General features: G+C 41.9%; 1 protein-coding gene across 1 annotated transcript in view; it reads right to left on the bottom strand.

Moving 5' to 3' along the window:
• LTBP2 (latent transforming growth factor beta binding protein 2) overlaps positions 1-18,732 on the bottom strand; it is a 191,518-nt gene that overhangs the window by 87,104 nt on the left and 85,682 nt on the right. The window contains 4 exon segments of the mRNA XM_020986296.2: positions 13,782-13,884; positions 15,446-15,729; positions 16,173-16,376; positions 17,978-18,148. Coding sequence (XP_020841955.1) covers positions 13,782-13,884; positions 15,446-15,729; positions 16,173-16,376; positions 17,978-18,148 — 762 coding nt within the window.

Genomic DNA, 18,732 nt, shown 5'->3' with positions numbered 1-18,732 from the left:
CCTGCACGCCCACACCGCGTTGTGCTGCACTCCTAGCCCCACACGATATACCTTTCTGATCAATCATCCAGGTTGTCTTGGGCTGGAAATTTGTTCCACTCTGTCTTTTTGTGGGTTCTGCTGCTTCAGAATTTGTTTAGAGCCATTTTTTATGAGTATTTGGAGGGGTTTGGAGGAGAGCTGAAGCAAGTTCCATCTTTCAAGTAGGAAGATATTAATCAGGACAACTGGATATGTAATCAAATTTGTAATCTCTTACATGTGTAATCTCATAACCCTGTTTGGTAGTTCAAGTGTTTTTTTTTTCCCTTCTTCCTAGTGCATGTGAACTGTATGCGTAGGTAGATGGATAGAAAGATCAACATAGAGATAGATAAATGGATAGATAGATGGAAGTAGAGATAGATGGATGTAGCTAGCTAGCTAGCTGGATGGATGAATGGATAGATATAGAGACAGAGAGAAAGATAGATGATAGATAGATATCTAACAATACACAAGGTATAGTGTATTGTACGCCTAACACACACATATATGTATATGCACACATATGACACACATACATATAGAAACTTGTGTTTTATATGTCATCCCAGCCTTTGTGATTATAGTGTACTTTGTGATTACAGTTAAATAAAACAATCCCATTTACATATTAAATGGGGTTTTCTAAAATCTAAAATCTTAATTGTTCCTTTATCAAAATAGAATAGCTTTTGGGGAAACAAACATGTTTCAAAAGTTCTAGGCTAACATTGTGTTTTTCAAAAATTTAAAATGTTTTACTGATACTTTTTTCATATCTGTCACTGCCCAGTAACTCACTGTCTCTCCAACAATAGTTATTTTCCTCTTTTGTTATCTTTGCCAATCTGATGCTTATGAAGTATAATCTCAGAATTGTTTTTTCTGCATTTTTCTCATTAGTAGTAACTTGGAACATTTTTTATGTGCTTGTTGTTTTATTTGAGAACTGACTATTCATATCCTTTTATCATTTATCTATTGAGGAATGGTTCTTTTTCTCATATATTTGCATAATAATAATAACTAATATTTATCTAGCACTTTATCTTAGCAATAGGACCTTAATTGTTCCCATTCGATTAAAAACAAAACCCTAATATTTATATAGTGCTTACTACGTGCCAAGAACTGGCAAGCGCTTTATAATTATTATTTCATTTAATCCTCACAACAACCCTACTGACTTGGATGCTATTGTTATCCCAATGTTGCAGATGAAGAAGTGAGGCAAATAGAGGTTAAGGAACTTCCCTGGGTCTCGTAAGTAGGAAGTGCCTGAGGACAGATTTGAACTCAAGTTTTTCTGACTCCCTAGTGTTCTATCCACTATGACGCTAGATGCATTTATTTTGCTTGTGCAGAAGCTTTTAAATTTTATGCAATCAAAATGGTTCATTTTATAGTTTATAAATAGTATTTTAACATTTGTCAAGTGCTTTTATGATCTCCATCCCTTGTTTGGTTAAAAATTCTAGCCCTTCTTTCACAAAAAGATATTTCTTTACTTTATTCTCTAATTTTTGTGTATGATATGATCTGGCCTTTATTATAGAGAATGGTATAAAGTATTGGTCTAAGTAGTTTCTGCCAGATGTCTTCCATTTTCTCCATTAATTTTTATCAAATAGGGAATCCTTACTCAGTAGTTAGCATCCTTGTGTTTACTGAACACTATACTACTGTGATCAGTTACTTGTAGGTTTTATCTACCTAATTTATTCCTCTGATTAACTTTTATTATTTGTTAATCAGTACTAAAGTGTTTGAATGATTGTTGCTTAATAGTATAATTTGAGATCTGGTGATACTAGGCCCCATTCAGCCATACTTTCTTCATAATTTCCTTTGACATTTTGTTCCTTCAGATAAATATTCTTATTGATTTGTCTAAACCTATAAAATGATTCCTTGGTAGTTTGGTATGGCATCAAAACTATAAATTAATTTAGATGATACTGCCAATTTTATTATATTGATATGGTCCAACCATGAGCAGTTAATAACTCTTCAATTATTTGTCTTCCTTTATTTTTATTCATTTTATTTATTAATAAAATATCTATTAATTATTAATAACATTTATTTAAAAGGTTTTTTTGGTAGTTATATTCATATAAGCACATCTTAGTAGTTAGACTACCAAATAATTTATACGTTTTATCATTATTTTGAATGGAATTTCTTTTTCTATCTCTTCTCACTGGGTTATTAAAGTAATATACAGAAAAGCTCCTCATTTTTGTGAGTTTATTTTATATCCTGCTACTTTGCTGGAGTTATTAATTATTCCATTTTTTAGGGCTGTCTAGGTAAACAATCACATCAGCTTCAGTTAGAGATAATTTTATTTCCTATTTGCTTATGCACATTCCCCAAATTTATTTCTCTTGTCTTATTACCAAAGCTAGGTAACATTTCTAAAACTATATTAAGTAATGATAGTGACAGTGGGTATCTTTGTTTTACTCTCATCTTGATAGAAAATTTTTTTTGGTGTTTTAGCACTACAGATACTGTTAGTCCTTGATTTTAGAAGAATACTGTTTATCATTTTGAAGAAAGGTATTAAAGGTATATTAAAATGCACTTAATTCTAGAAGGGGTTAACACTTTAAGCTAATACTCTGGAGGCCAAAGGATTCCTGAACTTCGCTGGGCAGCATGGGTACCTGAGTATGGGCTGAGGTGATGAGCCCAGATGAAAGAAAGGGACACTGAAAAAGGGGAATGGGAGGTGTGCCAGACAAACCTCACTTTTCTTCTGGTTTCCCCCAGGACTAGCTCCCGCTGGATACTATCCAAATAACAGTCAAAGACAGAATCGGTAAGGGGCACAGAACAAACTTTGAATCAGCAAACACAGCTATCACCTGGAATAACCTTCCCCAAATCCAAGACAGAGGCAAGCCTGGAAACATATAAAAACTAACATTTACATAGCACTTTAAAGTTTTAAAGTACCTTCTTATGCCCAGCAAACTGGCAAAGAAGACCAAAAAATGGAATAGTAATTGTGGGAGAGGTTGTAGAAAGGCATAGTCATACACTGTGGTTGGAGCTACGACCTGGTCCAACTACTCTGGGAAAGAATTTGAAATTATGGTAAGAGAATGACTAAAATGGCCATTCCATTTGACCCATGTATAGATACATACACATACACACACACATCACACCCACACATAAATCCATACAACATATATACACAGACTTATGTATATAAATAAACATAGAAATAAAGGCTAATATACTCTAAAATACTTTTGTGGTTCAGACATGTCTGACTCTTCATGACGCCATATGTGGTTTTCTTGGCAAATATATTAGAGTGGCTGGCCACTTCCTTCTTCAGTGGATTCTCCAGCAAAGAGAGGTTAAATGACTTGAGCAGGGTCACATAGAGTATCTGAGGCTCTGAATTCAGGTCTTCCTGACTCTAGGCTCAGTGCTCTATCCAATGAACCACTTAGCCTCTACTTATAGGAGTACAAAGGCAGCATGGGATAATACAGAGAGAGCCAGGGGACTGAGGGCAAATCATTTAATTGCTCAGTGCCCCGGGCAATTATTTGACTCTTAGGTTGCAAAGCGGGTGCTGATCTTCATTGACAGAGGGAATTTCCTCACTGGGAGCTCCCTATGCCAATCAAATCACTCTAAAGTCACTCTAAAAGTCACTCTAAAAATTTATTTTGTACGTAATTCTATATGTACATGCCACTGCTTCCTATTCCCAATAGAAGGTAAGTTCTTTGAGAGATAGCAGGGACTTTGTTCTCGTCATTGTATCCCTAGCACCCAGGACAATGCCTGGCACAAAGTGGGTCACTTGGTGCTCTAACACAGCACTTCTCACCGATGAGACATCTAAGAATACAAAGGATCCCATTCTGTTCCAAGAGCATCTGTGCAATTTTACAGAATTACAGAATGTTAGAGCTGAAAGGGGCAGAAGACCTCTTCCTTTACATAGCCAATTGTTCCTTACCCTTAGCAAGCAGGGACTAGGTACTGGGGACCCTCTCCCCGTCCTTCCCTCCCTTCTCAAAAGGGATGATCTTCAGAGAAGGTGAATGTCAAGTCTAAAAATAGTTGGCCACCTCAGCAGATCAACTGGTTGGCTGTGGTCTAGCCCTCAGCCTGTAATTGGCTCTATTCAGTTATAATCCCAATGAGGGCAAGGACATGGAATCATGGGTATGTTTTAATACATATGCCTTTCATGAAGTATGTTGTCCTATACCATATGGGCATGTATTCATTGGTTAAGAAATCTTATATCCTGAAAAGGCAGTTTTCAGATGAAAAAATCAAAGCTATCTAGAATCATGTTAAAAAAATGTTCTAAATCACTATTGATTAGAGAAATGCAAATTAAAACAACTGTGAGGTACCACTCCAAATCTATCAGATTGTTTAATATGACAGAAAAGGAAAATAATAAATGTTGGAGGAGATGTGGGAAAATTGGGATACTAATGCATTGTTGGTGGAGTTGCAAACTAATCCAAACATTCTGGAAAGCAATTTGGAACTATGCTAAAAGAGCTATAAAACTGTGTACGCCCTTTGATATAGCAATGCCACTGCTAGGTCTATATCCCAAAGGATAAAAAAAGAAGGGGGAAAGGACCTATTTGTACAAAAATATTTATAGCAGCTTTTTTGTAACAGAAAAAAAACTAAACATTGAGCATATGCCCATCAACTGAGGAATGGCTGAACAAGTTGTGGTATATGATTGTAATAGAATGTTAATGTGCTATAGGAAATGATGAGCAGGCTGCTTCCAGAAAAACCTGAAAAGATTTATATGAACTGATGTAAAGTGAAGTGTGCAGAAGCAGGACAGAGTAACAGCAATACTCTGCGAAAGAAAGAAGAAAAAAAGAAAGAAATGAATGGGTGCTGCTTCAGTCAAACTGAGACCTGTTAAAAAACCTTGGCTTGAAAAGGCCGAGGTCCCCCACTGCCTCCTGGGCCATCTCCGTCATATTTGCCACTGGACCCAGATGGCTCTGGAGGAGAAAGTGAGGCTGGTGACTTTGCACAGCCCTCTCTCACTTAAATCCAATTCACTTGCATGTCATGGCATCACCTCCTAAAGGTGATGGTCCTCTCTGAGAATGAAGGACAAACAGAGCAGCAATACTATACAACGATCTACTATAAATGACTTAGGTATTTTTAGCAATACAACCATCCAAGATAATTCCAAAGGACTCTTGATGAAAAATGCTATCTACCTCCAGAGAAAGCACTGATGAAGTCTGAATGCAGATCAAAGCATGCTATTTTTCACTTTCTGTATTTTTTTTGTGTGTGTGTTTTTTCCCCTTTGGGTCTGTGTCTCCTTCCACAATATAACTAATGTGGTAATATGTTTTGCATGATTGAACATGCATAACTTACATCAAATTGCTTACTGTCTCAGGGAGAAGGGGGGTGAGGGAGGGAGAAAATTTGTAACTCAGAAAATGTTTTTAGGGGTGGTAGATAGAGCACTGGCCCTGAAGTCAGGAGGACCTGAGTTCAAATACTTGACACTTACTAGCTGTGTGACCCTGGGCAAGTCACTTAACCCCAATTGCCTAAAAAAAAACCACACAAAAATGTTTTTAAATTAATGTGACTTTTAAATTACATGTAACTAGGGAGAAAACAAAAACAATTTAAAGAAATCTCATATCCCAAGTTCTTGATGATTTTCTTTGGCCTGGTCTGTGAATCAACAAAAATGGGCAGGCAGACCCAAATCAGTCACATAGGAGAGATGCAGAAGGGTTCCTTATAGAGAGGAGAAATGAAGAATTGGAAACTCGAAGAAAGGTCAAGAGGGAGCCTAGATATTTAGGAGAAATTATTTATTATCAGGGCGTCTCATGGCAAAAAAGCTGCCACCCACTGGGGTGAGCTGTATACTGTGTGCCAACTTTAATGCCCTCGCAAAAGAGGCTTTTGGGGTGGACATAGCCAATGCCAAGCCAACTTTCCAGTAGATCCAGATGTCTGCCTCTTTCTCTGGGATGAAAACTAAAAAATATGGCACCAATAAAAGTACATAAAAGTATGTTCTGAGAGCCATGTGCTGTCCAAGGATTAGCAGCAGAAGAGGGGATGAGTCTCTGAGCTACGACACACTGCAATAAATCCCAATGGATTGAGGAGATAAATCCTGAAAGTGTTGAAGGTCACATTCTGTATGTGTCACTCAGCCCTCAACCCAGGGTGTCCGTATAAAGACAGGAGGGTAGAGAGAGGAGCAGGAATTACTATGCAGTCCAGATTCCTTGATCTCCTTCCGAAGGAAATGAAACTTTTCTAAAAAGGCAGATATGTCTGAGCACTGTAACTGAGACTTTAAAACCATCATCATGATGGCAAACGTTTGGCACATCAGAAGACACCAACGTTCTTGGAGAACCTTCTTCAGCAGCCCAGCGAAAAGGCATGGGGCAGCTAGGTGGCACAGTGGATAGAGCACCAGCCCTGAAGTCAGGAGGACCTGAGTTCAAATCTGACCTTAGACCAAACACTTGACACTTACTAGCTGTGTGACCTTGGGCAAGTCACTTAACCCCAATTGCCTAAAAATTTAAAAAAAAAAAGCTGCAGGCATAACTAGAAATCATGAAATCCAGAAGTCTATTGGCAATAGATTATGTCATGGTCTGATTCTTCCTTACTTCTAAGAGCTCAAAGTACTTTACCTATAGTCAGTCAGCCCCATTTGACAGGTAGAAAGATGGCATCTTAGAGGGCTAATGAACTTTATCTCAGACCACAAAGAATGTTGTACAACTCAAAGCCTTGCCTAGGGCTTATTCCCCTTCACCTCCTTAGTGTTAGATCTCCCTCTAAGGCCTGCCCTCATTTTCTCCACAAATCTGCTTTTTCACACAGTAGCACTTACTTGATGTCCTATGGGATTTGAAAAAACATCCCCTAGCTCTGGGCTTTGCTGTGGAGTTGGGTCCCTGGCACCCTGTCAACCCAAACAAGCTCTCCATCCGTCTTGCTCCTTCTCTATACAATGCCCGGCTGCACTTTAATGCATTTGCAAATGTTTACATTGCCCTCGTCTTTGTTATTTCTTGCTAGGAGCGATGGAATGCTTGACATTCCAGGGGTCTGGATCCTGGTGCCAGCTTCCTGAGATGTACCAAATACTGTAGGAGACCCCTAACCAGGAGGGGAAACATGAGCCATCGAAGCCCCATCAGCTATTCACAGCTGAGGCGGGGGAATAGGGAATGGGGGGGCAATGCAGCTCTGTGTGGCTGTGGGTGCGGTTGACCAGAGTCACGGAGCTATGCTCCCACACCCGGCACACATGTGCACTCCAGACTCAGCACAGAGCTTGCCAGCTCCATTGGGGGGGGGGAGGCAAGAAGGAGAAGGTCTGTGGGCATCAGGTGAGATGTGGCCAAGTCTAAAACTGGAAATGATTTAATTGAGGGACCCTGTTGGACCGCTCAGTCCCTCGGATGCTGTTACTCGGCTGGCACACTGCTGGGATGGGGGAAGTGGGGTGGGTGGGACAGTTCCCAGAAATGTATTGGCTTATAGGATGTTACTATGCACCCACCCAAGTCTGGGGGCTGTGTATATACCCACGCCCAAGAGCTAAATCAACAATGCAATGTCTGGTTCTGCTATGGGGGAGGCAGCGAATCTGTGGATGCTGTTCCAGTCTCTACCCTAGGCTTTAAGGTACAGGCTGAGTGGTGACCTATGGGTAGTTTCTCATAGGAAACCACCCTGCAGAACACTGCGTTCCATTACTTGCTGCCTTTGCTCCAGGCAAAATATGGGCACTGGCTCCCATGTCTGTTCTCATGTCCCTTATAAATAGGACCCAGGCCATGCAGTTGGGTGTAATGAGACCCGCCAGTTGCATTTAAACTAAGAATTAAAAGTGACATCCTGGTTAATTTATCAGTTTCAGATCTTCTGTTATTTGGAGAATTTTCTGAAGTAGCCAAGTAGGGTCAGGGTCAGTCGGGGTCTATAGATGTTCATGCTGAGGACCAGATGTCAGGCCATTTGTACTGAACAGGGGCAAATTCAGGAAACCTCTGTGAGTTGATCCATCAATCAAAAAGCATTTATTAAGTGCTTACTATGTGTTGGGAACTATGCTAAGCCTAGGGATACAGAAAGAAAAAGGCAAAAACAGTCCCTGTCCTTAAGGACCTTACATTCTAATGGAGATGTGTGTGTGTGTGTGTGTGTGTGTGTGTGTGTGCGTGTGTATGTGTGCGTGTGTGGCAAAGCCAACCTGGTTATCCATGGCAATGGCCAGAAACATAGTCAAATATTGTGTCAGGGTTCTCTGTGAGCAAGAAGGCAACCTCTTCTCCTTCCCCTGAGCCCCAGCGCCTGTACCAGGTCAGTCAGTACAGAGTATTTGCAGAAGAGCCTCATTTCTTCTCCTTTCCATTGTTTTCCAGTTCTCAGGGTCCACCCACCATGACAGCTTCTGGGCACCCAGACAAGAAGGACACACTTCAACGATGATTAGCAGCCGATGGCTCCTGAATTTCCATTTGGATGAAACTAATACTCCCATCCCTGTGCTGAACTCCTTCAAACCTAGCCTCGGCCTGGTCAGGGCATCTCTCCCACGTTGACTAAGATGCAGACTTCTCTATTCCTCCCACTCCCAGTGTCGTGTCCAATCCCCAAATCCACCCCTTATGCAACTCACTATGGTTATCCCCAGGTGCCCTCTATAAAGTGGATTTCTGGGAGGCTGATAGTAGTGGTGAGAGCATAGGAGTTGGAGTTGAGAAAAACCGACTTACTAGCTATGTGGCCTTGGGCAAGTCACAATCTCTCAGAGCCTCAGTTTCCTCAGCTGCAAAATAAGAATAACAATAATATCTACCTCTCTCAGTTGTCTTTTAGATCAAGTGAGACAGCAATTGGTACATAAAGTGTTTCACAAACCACATATAAATGCTATCATTATTACTACCCATTCAGGCTCATCTATCCAGAATTGACTAGTTTCCTGGACGTCACATATCTAGGGAATATAAGGAAGTAGAATTTGAACCCAGGTCTTTCTGATACCAGGTCTAGCTTTCTTTGTCCTCATGCATCTCCCTCACCATTAAGAACAGGCTTCAATAATGACTCAGTGTCAGAGGGTGGTGGGAAGTGGCTGTCTCCAAAATCAGACTTCAGAGTAGTTTGCCTCCAAGCCTAGAATGCAAGGCTCAGCAGAAGGGCCTTCTACTTCATGAAGCATCTTCTGATTGCTCCAGTGGCTAGCAAGTATTCCCTCTGTATTAATTGTGTATTATCCCCTCCCCCAATGTAATCTCCTTGACGGTAGGGACTCTTGTTTTTGTATCCCCATGTCAAGCATGGTGTTAAATAAATGGCCATTGAAATTGGAAGACTTGGGGGGAAATGTATCCTGGACTGTCTCTGCATAAGAAAAAAAAGACATGGAGAGACAGACAGACAGAGACAGAGAGAAAGAGAGAGAGTGAGAGAGAGGGAGGAAGGAGGAAGAGAAGGAATGAAGGAAAGGGAAGGAAGGAAAGAGGGAAGGAAAAAAGGAAGGGAGGGAGGGAGGGAGCTGGTAAGCAGTGCCCAAGGTTCAGGTACTCCTTTTCTCAGGGGGGCAAGTGACCCTATGGCTATGCACCGGTGGGGTGCTGGACCCAGGTCCAACAGACTTGAAGAGTCAACTGTTAACTTTTCAAGGTGAGCATTTACACCTTAGAAACCAGTGAATGCTACAAATCAGGGCTTGATTTACTGTTTTGTTCGTTGTCTAGACTTAAAAAAAGTGATGGAGAAAATGTTAAAAATTCAAATTAAACTTAAAAGTGTGTTTAGCATACATTTTCCCCCTAGAAAGCCAGTTGTTAAACATTTACAAGAATACCTTCTCTAGGTACCCTCAGGACCCCAGAGAGTTCTCTGCATGGGCAGGAGTTAAATTTCTCTCAGGCCAGGTCATTAAGGGGTGATGGGGGGGGGAGGAGAATTATATGATCATGAATTTAGACCTGGAAGGGATCTTAAAGGATCTAAAGCTCAGAGAGGTGAATTTTCCAAGGTCACATGTCTAGGGAATAGAAGGGGGTGGAATTTGAACCCAGGTCTTTCTGATACCAGGTCTACCTTTCTTTGTACCATGAAACAAAGAACATTCATTTCTCCTGTCCTCTTCCTAAGTCATCAGACAAGATGGAGGAGCTGAATACCCACAGGGTGAGTAATCAGGAAGATCCATGCTAATTCTACTGAAAAAAAGTTGATGCCCATAGATTAGGGGAATGAGTGAACAAATTGTTGTGTATAAACTTAATGGAACGTTATTATCCTACAAGATACAATGAACACGAAGATCATAGCTAGGAGAGACCCTCAAAAGGCCATCTAGTCCAATCCCCTCCTTTTCCAGAAGAGGAAAGTGAGTCTGCCCTTCTCATACTGGATCCTGACTTAGGGTCCCCCACGAACTTGACCATGAGGAAACTCTCTGACTCATTGAGGGGGCAAGGAAAGCATGAAGCATAGATCATAGAAATGCAGATTTAAAGTAGGAAGGCATGGCAGGTTAAGTGATTTGCCCAATATTATGCAGGCAGTAAGTGAAAGAAGCAGGATTCTCTGTCTCCCAAATCAGTACCATGCTCAGTTCAAAGATATTGGGGAAGACTTGTATGAACTGATGCAAAGTGACTTGAGCAAAAACAGAGCAATTTATTTACATAATGACCTCCATAATGTAAAAGAAAACAACTTTGAAAGACTTCAGAACTCTGATCAATGCAGCGATCAATTGCATGGATTCCTGAATCCAGAGAAATGATGAAGTGGTAGCCTATAGGTATGGAATGGGGTATATATTGCCAGACTATAATACATCACTTCATGTTGGAGAACTGTGCTTCTTTGTTATAAAGGATGATTGAGGTGAGGGGGGAGGGGAGAAAGGAAATGGGAGACATTAGAGAGTGACAAAAATGTTAAACAACCCTTTGACCCAGCAATAGCACTTCTAGGGCTGTATCTCAAAGAGATCACAAAAATGGGAAAAGGACCCACATGTACAAAAATATTTATACTAGCTCTTTCGTGGTGGCAAAGAATTGGAAATTGAGAGGATGCCCATCAATTGGGGAATGGTTGAGCAAGTCGTGGTTTATGAATGTAATGGAATACTATTGTGCTATAAGAAATGATGAACAGGCTGACTTCAGAAAAACCTGGAAAGACTTGTATGGTCTGATGCTGAGTAAAATGAGCAGGACCAGGAGAGCGCTGTACACAGTAACAGCCACATTGTGCAATGAGTAATATTGATAGACTTAACCCTTCTCAGAAATACAAGGATCTAAGACATCTCCAAAGGCCTCATGATGGAAAATGCTATCCACATCCAAAGAAAGTACTATGGAGTTTGACTGCAAATCAAAGCATACTATTTGCTCTTTTTTTCTTCTGTTTTGTTTTGTTTCCTCTTTCTTTTGGTTCCCTCTATTGGTTCTAAGTCTTCCTTACAATATGACTGATGTGAAAATATGTTTAATAAGAATGTATACGTAGACCCTACACCAGATTGTATGCTTTCTTGGGGAGGGAGGAGGGGGAGAAAAATTTAAAACTCAAAAGCTTATGGAAGTGATTGTTGAAAACTAAAAATAAATTAATTAATAAAAATGTTAAACAAAAAGGATCACAAAACCAAAAAAAATTAAACAGAAATATTTAAAAATTAAATTTTAATTTAAAAAAATTTTTAAGTTAAATTTTAAAAAATTTTAAAGGAGTGCAACCATGGAATTAGAGGAGAAAAAAATGTCAATGCTACTTGCATGATCTCAAACCAAAGGCAACCCCTTTCCGTGCCTCTGCTGCTCCTAGCCTTGCCCCTCCTGCTCCTATGTGCCAACCCAGAGGGAAATATGAGTCTGGATAAGATACTGTGGGTATAAAATGCTTGGAGAAATGACAGGTTTCAGATGCAAAGCAGGACAGTCACATTTTGCTTTCAGGCAGACCTCTGGCCCCCAGAGGGGCCCTACCTGGCTGTAGGAACAAAGCCTTCTAGAGGTGCAATAGACTCCATATATGGCCAGGGGTGCCAGAGCCCACTGGATGTATGGATGTGAGGGAGAAGAACAGAGCTCACTGGGCTCCCAGCATCATTACAGGCACAGTGCCTGGCACCAAGCTGGAGCTATGGAAATGCTTATTTCCTTTTTTTCCTTCATTATTCTGCCGATGTGCACAGCAGAGTCTAACTCTCAGCAACCCTTTAGCCAGAAAGCATATCTGCCCTATCTACATTGGATCCTAACTTAGGGTCCCCCACAAACATGACCATGAGCAAGCTCTCTGACTCACTGAGGAGGCAAGGAGAGCATGAAGCTTAGATCATAGGAATGCAGATTTAGAGTAGGAAGGGACCTTAGAGGCCACTGAGTTCAAACCCCTCATTTTACAGATGAGAAAACTGAGGCAAAGAGAGGTTAAATTATTTGCCCAGAGTCACACAGCTGGTGTCTAAAGTGGAATTTGAATCAAGGTTTTCTGACTTTACATCAGGAAGACCTGAGTTCATATCCTGCCTTGTATACTTCATAGAGGCCAGCTCAGTGTCTTTGGTTTTGCTTCAGTATTTTTCCATTATAAGAGAAAGGTTGGGTGTGGGGAGGAGGAAGCTGAAAGAAACAAGCATTTATTAAGCACTTTCCATGGGTCAGGAGGAAGCTATGTGGTTCAGTGGATAAAGCTCTGGGCCTAGAGTCAGGAAGACCTGATTTCAAATCAGTCTCAGACACTTCATAGTTGTGTGACCCTGGGCAAGTCACTTAATTTCTGTTTGCCTTAATCCCCTGGTGAAGGAAATGGCAAACCTCTCCGGTATCTGCCAAGAAAACCCCATGGGCAATATTGGTGTGCTATGGTCCATGGGGTCATGAAGAGCCAGACAAAACTGAACAACAAATGTGCCAGGCACAATGCTAAGCATTTTACAAATATTATGTCATTTCATCCCCGCGCCAATCCTGTGAAGTAGATGCTGTTATTATTTCCATTTTGCAGTTGTGGAAATTGAGGCAAACAGAGGTTAAATGACTGTCCAGGGTCACACAGCTAGTAAGTGTCTGAGATTAGATTTGAACTCTGCTCTTCTGAACTCAGGAAGGCTCACAGGGTTGAGTGGGAAGACTATTAAGAAATGACTATGATATAAAGACTAAAGGAACAATAAAACTTTTTAAAAGGGAAGTAACGGGGCATTTTGCCAACTTGTTGCATGGGTTAAAGAGAAGCAAATGTCCCTCCTTCTCTAGGTCAAGAAAGGAGACGATTAAGAGAGGTGCCAAGGGGAGGGTGGAAAAGGTAATGTCCAGGGTAAGGAACTCAGGCTAAATGATCAGAATCCACAGAAGGGAATGCCCTTAGAAAGTACGAGGAGCAAAACCTACCCAGACAAATATTTGATCAACAAACAACATTGAGAACCAGCTGTGAGCTGACTGAGTACCAAACATCTCCTGGTCCAACTTACCAGCCCTTCTGAAGATGAACCAGGCCTCCAACCACCAGCTAGCACCACTTTAAAAACTTGGTTTCTATTTCTAGACTTTCAGATGTCCTGCCTAGAGGCAAGTGGACCAGAAATAAAGAGATGGGCTCATTTCCAAGCCCTGCAAGCCGCGCCCAGAGGCAATGTGCATCAGAACACCCAAATTCTCTTCTTTGTCCCTGAGCCTTACCTGGCCTGGGAGGGCAGGGGACGCATGTATTCACCCCCCAGAAGGCCCCGACGCTCCCGCAGCAATCCTCGTGTTTGGTCAGCTCCCGCAAGGGGTTGGCACACTGGAAAGGAAAGACAAAGAGGACTCATCAACCTGCTTCTTCCTTTTCTCCTTTATATCATCCACATGTAGGCTCAGCTCTTGGGGGAAGCTTGGGCATATACGGTTATTCCCTAACCGGCAGGGGCTCCTCAGAGGGAAAGGAAGAGAGAAAGGGGTATTGTAGAATGAGAAAAAGAAGCCCAGAGTCTACCCTGCATCAGATGTTGGAATGTTCTCCACCCATCTCTGCCTCCTGGCTTCATTCTAGTCCCGGAGAAAAGCCCACCACTTACAGGAAGCTTTCACTCATCCCCCTTAATTCTAATGCCTTCCCTTGGATGGTTATCTCCAATTCATCCCATACGTGTCTTGTGTATACAAAGTTGTTTGTATACATCTCCCCTGTTAGATTGTGAGCACCTTCAGGCCAAGGACTAGCTTTTGCCTTTCTTTGTCCCCCCAGGGCTTAGCACAGCACTTGGTACATAGCAGGTGCCTATAAATGTATGTTGACTGACTAGATCTACAGCTGGAAGGGACCACAGAGGCCATATCATCCAAGCCCCTTATACCACAGATGAGGCCTAGGGAGACTAAATGATTGGTCCAAGGTCATAAAAGAATCATCAGAGGTAGGGCTTGAACCTTCTGAAGCCAGTATTCTTTCTATTAGACCATGCTGTTTTCCCTCGGGCTAAAGTCTAGCAGGAAAGTCTGGATGGGGGAGGCAGGTATGGAAGACAGAGATCTAAGAAAGCAAACGATTTCCCAGACAGAAAAACATGACTGTTGATGACTCTGCTTCCAGACACCAACCTCCAAGTGCCCTCCTCCAGAGGAGGGAGTCGGGTATGTGAGATAATGAGCAGAATGACCTGAGAGATTTCACCACCCAGCTAAGCTCCAAGCTACTCTCATTTAACCTGCTCATTCATTATTCTTTTTCTTTCCTTTTTTTTGAGGCAGTCAGGGTTAAGTGACTTGCCCAGGGTCACACAGCTAGTAAGTGTCTGAAGCTGAATTTGAACTCAAGTCCTCCTGACTTCAGGGCCGGTGCTCTATTCACTGAGCCACCTAGCTGCCCTCAATAAGCATTTATAAGCCTACAATGTTCCAGGCCAGAGGCAACCTGGAGAAGATGGGAGATCCCAGTTTCAGAGACAGAAGACCTGGGTTCAAGTCCCATCTTTGACACATATTGGGTGGGTGACCTGGGATAAGTCACTAATACCTTTCAGTGCCCCAGGTATTTCTCCAAGTCTATAAATTGCACCGCAGTTGACGATCTGCATCAGAATAAATGCCCTCACCCCAGCTCCTAGTGCCATGGAAAGAGTGATGGATTTAAAATCAGAGGCTCTAGGTTCAAATTCTGTCTCTGCCATTTATTACCTCAGTTTCCTCAACTTTAAAATGAGAAAAGTGGATTAGGTGACCTCTTAGGATTCCTCTCGTCTTTGAATCTAGGATTCTCTATGGCAGGATAGGAAGAAGAAAGGATGGAAAGGATAAGACAATCTCATGGCCAGACAGACACCAAAGCAGTCATGGGCCAGCGTCTGACAGAGGCTGGTCCTCACCTGGTCATTCACTGAGTTCTGATAGCACCAGCCAAGCAGCCCCTCAGGCTTGGGGAGAGAGGGTAGTGGTGGCTGAGGAGGCTCCCTCGTCTGCGAGGTGATGGTATTGCTGTCCCACTGCTCGTGGCCAGGTCGGGCGGGGAGCCGAGGTGCGGGTCTGGTCTCCACGCTGTTCTCTTCAGGGGGCTCAGTCTCCCCCCGAACTCTTGCCACTTGGTGGATCTGAACTGTGGCCTCTGGAGGGTGGTTAATGTGCACCTTCACCAGGGAGGGGTTCACGGAGGCTGGGGAAAAGTGTTAGGATCAGCCATAGGAGAATAAGGCTTCCCACCCCCATATCCCTCCACGATAGGAATCTGTCTATCTGTCTGTCAGTCAGTCAGTCAGTCAAACATTTACTAAGTGCTTACTATATGCCAGGCCCCATGCTAGATGCTAGAGATACACAAAAAAAAAAGCCAGTGGGACATTGTATCTTTTCCTAAAATGTTATCTCCTCACGTTAGGTCCATTAAGACATCTTCAATAGCTCTGCCTCATTCACAGTAGTGAAGGCAAGGCAGCTACTAAACCAGGAGCCCTTCCCAGACTGTTGAGGGCTCGTGCCTTTGGTCCCTAGGCTGATGCTCCCTCTGGCTGGCTTGGGACAAAGGAAATGGGCCCAAGGGCGATGGGAAGCCTCAGGGCTCCAGCCGCATCACTGGCCATCCTCAGAGCCCACACTCACCTAGTTGGTTGGAGAGGGGCAACATGTAGACAGACTGTTTCAAAGCGCCTTCCACGGGGGCCACTTGATGGGACCTCTCTGGCAACTTTCTGTCCACCTGAAGAGCAGGCAAATGGCAGAACTTCCCGGTGGAGTTGGAAGGGCACCAGCATTCATCCCTACCGATGCAGCGGCCTCCATTCAGACAGGGGATCTGGCAAAAATCTGCAACATCAATGCTTAAAGTGACTGCCTGCCAGTGGCGTGTCAATGGGAATATCAGCATTTTACCTCCATCCAGAGGGAAGACACACACTGTCCACTCCCATCTCACCCCCCTCCCCCATGGACTGAGGCCAAATCAGGAGAATGGGACCAAAACAGTGCTTGGTGAAATGTTCTGCAAGCAAAACGCTTGGGGAGGGGTGTGGCAAAAGGACATAGTGGCCTTGGAACCCTTGGTATAGCCTTTAAGAAGAAGAATAATTGATAATAATAAAATAATAACTAACATTTATAAAAACTTACTCTATGCCAGACATCATGCTAAGCATTTTACAATTATTACATAATAATAATAATTATTATTATTATTACAAGGCAGCTAGGTGACTCAGTGGATAGAGTGCCAGGCCTAGAGTCAGGAAGATTCATCTTTTTGAGTTCAAATCCAGCCTCAGACTCTTATTAGCTGTGTGACCTTGGGCAATCACTTCACCTTGTTTACCTCAGTTTCCTCATCTATAAAATGAGCTGAAGAAGGAAATGGCATACCACGCTACTATCTTTATCAAGAAAACCCCAAATGGGGTCATGAGGAGTCAAACAAGACTGAAAAAACTGAACAACAACAACAAATATAATAATAGCTAACATTTATATAATATTTACTATGTGCCAGGCACTGTGCAATTATTATTTAATAATAATAACAGCTAATATATAATGCTTACTATGTGCGAGGCACTGTGCTAAGCATTTTACAATTATTATCTCATCTGATCCTCGCAACAACCCTGGGAGGTAGATGGTATTATTATTCCTATTTTACAGATGAGGAAACAGAGGCAAAGTTAAGTGACTTGCGCAGGGTCACACAGCTATTAAGTGGCTGAGTCTTCCTGACTCCAGGCCCAGTGCTTTATCCACTAAGCCACCTAGTTGCCTGCCTGAAATTCTATCCATTCTTTAAAGCCCAGAACAAATATCATGACTTCCACAAAGCCTTCCCTGATTCCACAAGTCAATAACTTTTGCTCTCTTGAACCCTACCATGTAAACCTCACAAAGCACTTTGTTTCAGGCCTCTCTAGACACATGTTTGTCATTTTGTATGACAGCTATCTGCACAATCATTCTATTTCCCTCACTGTCGAATACGAGAAACACCATTACATGAACATATGATGATATAAATTATCATTTTAACATTACCTATGATATTAATATAGTTACAAATTATAATATTAATTTTTTGGGGTTGTTCAGTCATTTTCAGTCATGTGCAACTCTTCGTGACCCCATTTGGGATTTTCTTGGCAAAGATCCTGGAGTGGTTTGCCATTTCCTTCTCCAGCTCATTGTAATTATATAAACTATACAAACTTCATAAGGGTAAAAGACAGCACCTTATTTAAACTTCGTATTCCCCTCCCAAGTGCTTAGTTCTGTACAAAGTTGGAGCTTAATAAGAGTTGAATTAAATTGAAAGGGAAAACTCTTCCTTCTCCCTTCCTCTCTCCATTCACCTCTCCCTAACTCTGGTATAACCCCGAGGAGGCTTTCCAACAGTGGATATAGAGGAGACAGGAGCTGGTGTGACTCACAGATGCGGAAGCCAGATTTGGGGTCATGACCGTGGCCTCCCTGACTGTACAGCGTGGTGGTGTCGCCTTTGGAGCAATCATTGGTACATCGTCCATTGGCACAGGTTTGTTTGCAGATGGTTGGGGTGAAGACAATCTTGATCTTCCTGATTTTCTCAGTCAGATTGAGCCCTGTATTGAGATATTACAGAATCAAAGGATTAGAAAATCCTCATCATAGTAACTGACAGGTGGACATTAATTCAAGAGCCACCTTGGCCCAGTGGGTAGAGAGCTGACCTAAGTCAATCCAAGACAATCTGGATTCAGCTTTTGCCTCTGACACAAAGTGGCTGCTGGTTGCAACCTCTCAGTGCCTCTAAGTGACTTTCTTTCTTTCTTTCTTTCTTTCTTTCTTTCTTTCTTTCTTTCTTTCTTTCTTTCTTTCTTTCTTTCTTTTTTTTTTCTTTCCTCCCTCCCTTCTTTCTTTCTTTCTTTCTTTCTTTCTTTCTTTCTTTCTTTTTTTTTCTTTCCTCCCTCCCTTCTTTCTTTCTTTCTTTCTTTCTTTCTTTCTTTCTTTATTTATTATTTCTCTCTTCTCTTTCTCTCTTTCTTTCTTTCTTTCTTTCTTTCTTTTTTCTTTCCTCCCTCCTTTCTTTCTTTCTTTCTTTCTTTCTTTTTTCTTTCCTCCCTCCCTTCTTTCTTTCTTTCTTTCTTTCTTTCTTTCTTTCTTTCTTTCTTTATTTCTCTCTTCTCTTTCTCTCTTTCTTTCTTTC

The sequence above is a fragment of the Phascolarctos cinereus genome, unplaced genomic scaffold (genome assembly GCF_003287225.1).
Source record: "Phascolarctos cinereus isolate Bilbo 61053 unplaced genomic scaffold, phaCin_HiC Scaffold_3;HRSCAF=262, whole genome shotgun sequence".
Lineage (NCBI taxonomy): Eukaryota > Metazoa > Chordata > Mammalia > Diprotodontia > Phascolarctidae > Phascolarctos > Phascolarctos cinereus.
Note: the sequence above shows the minus strand (reverse complement) of the source record. Positions and strands in the feature narration are given on the sequence as shown.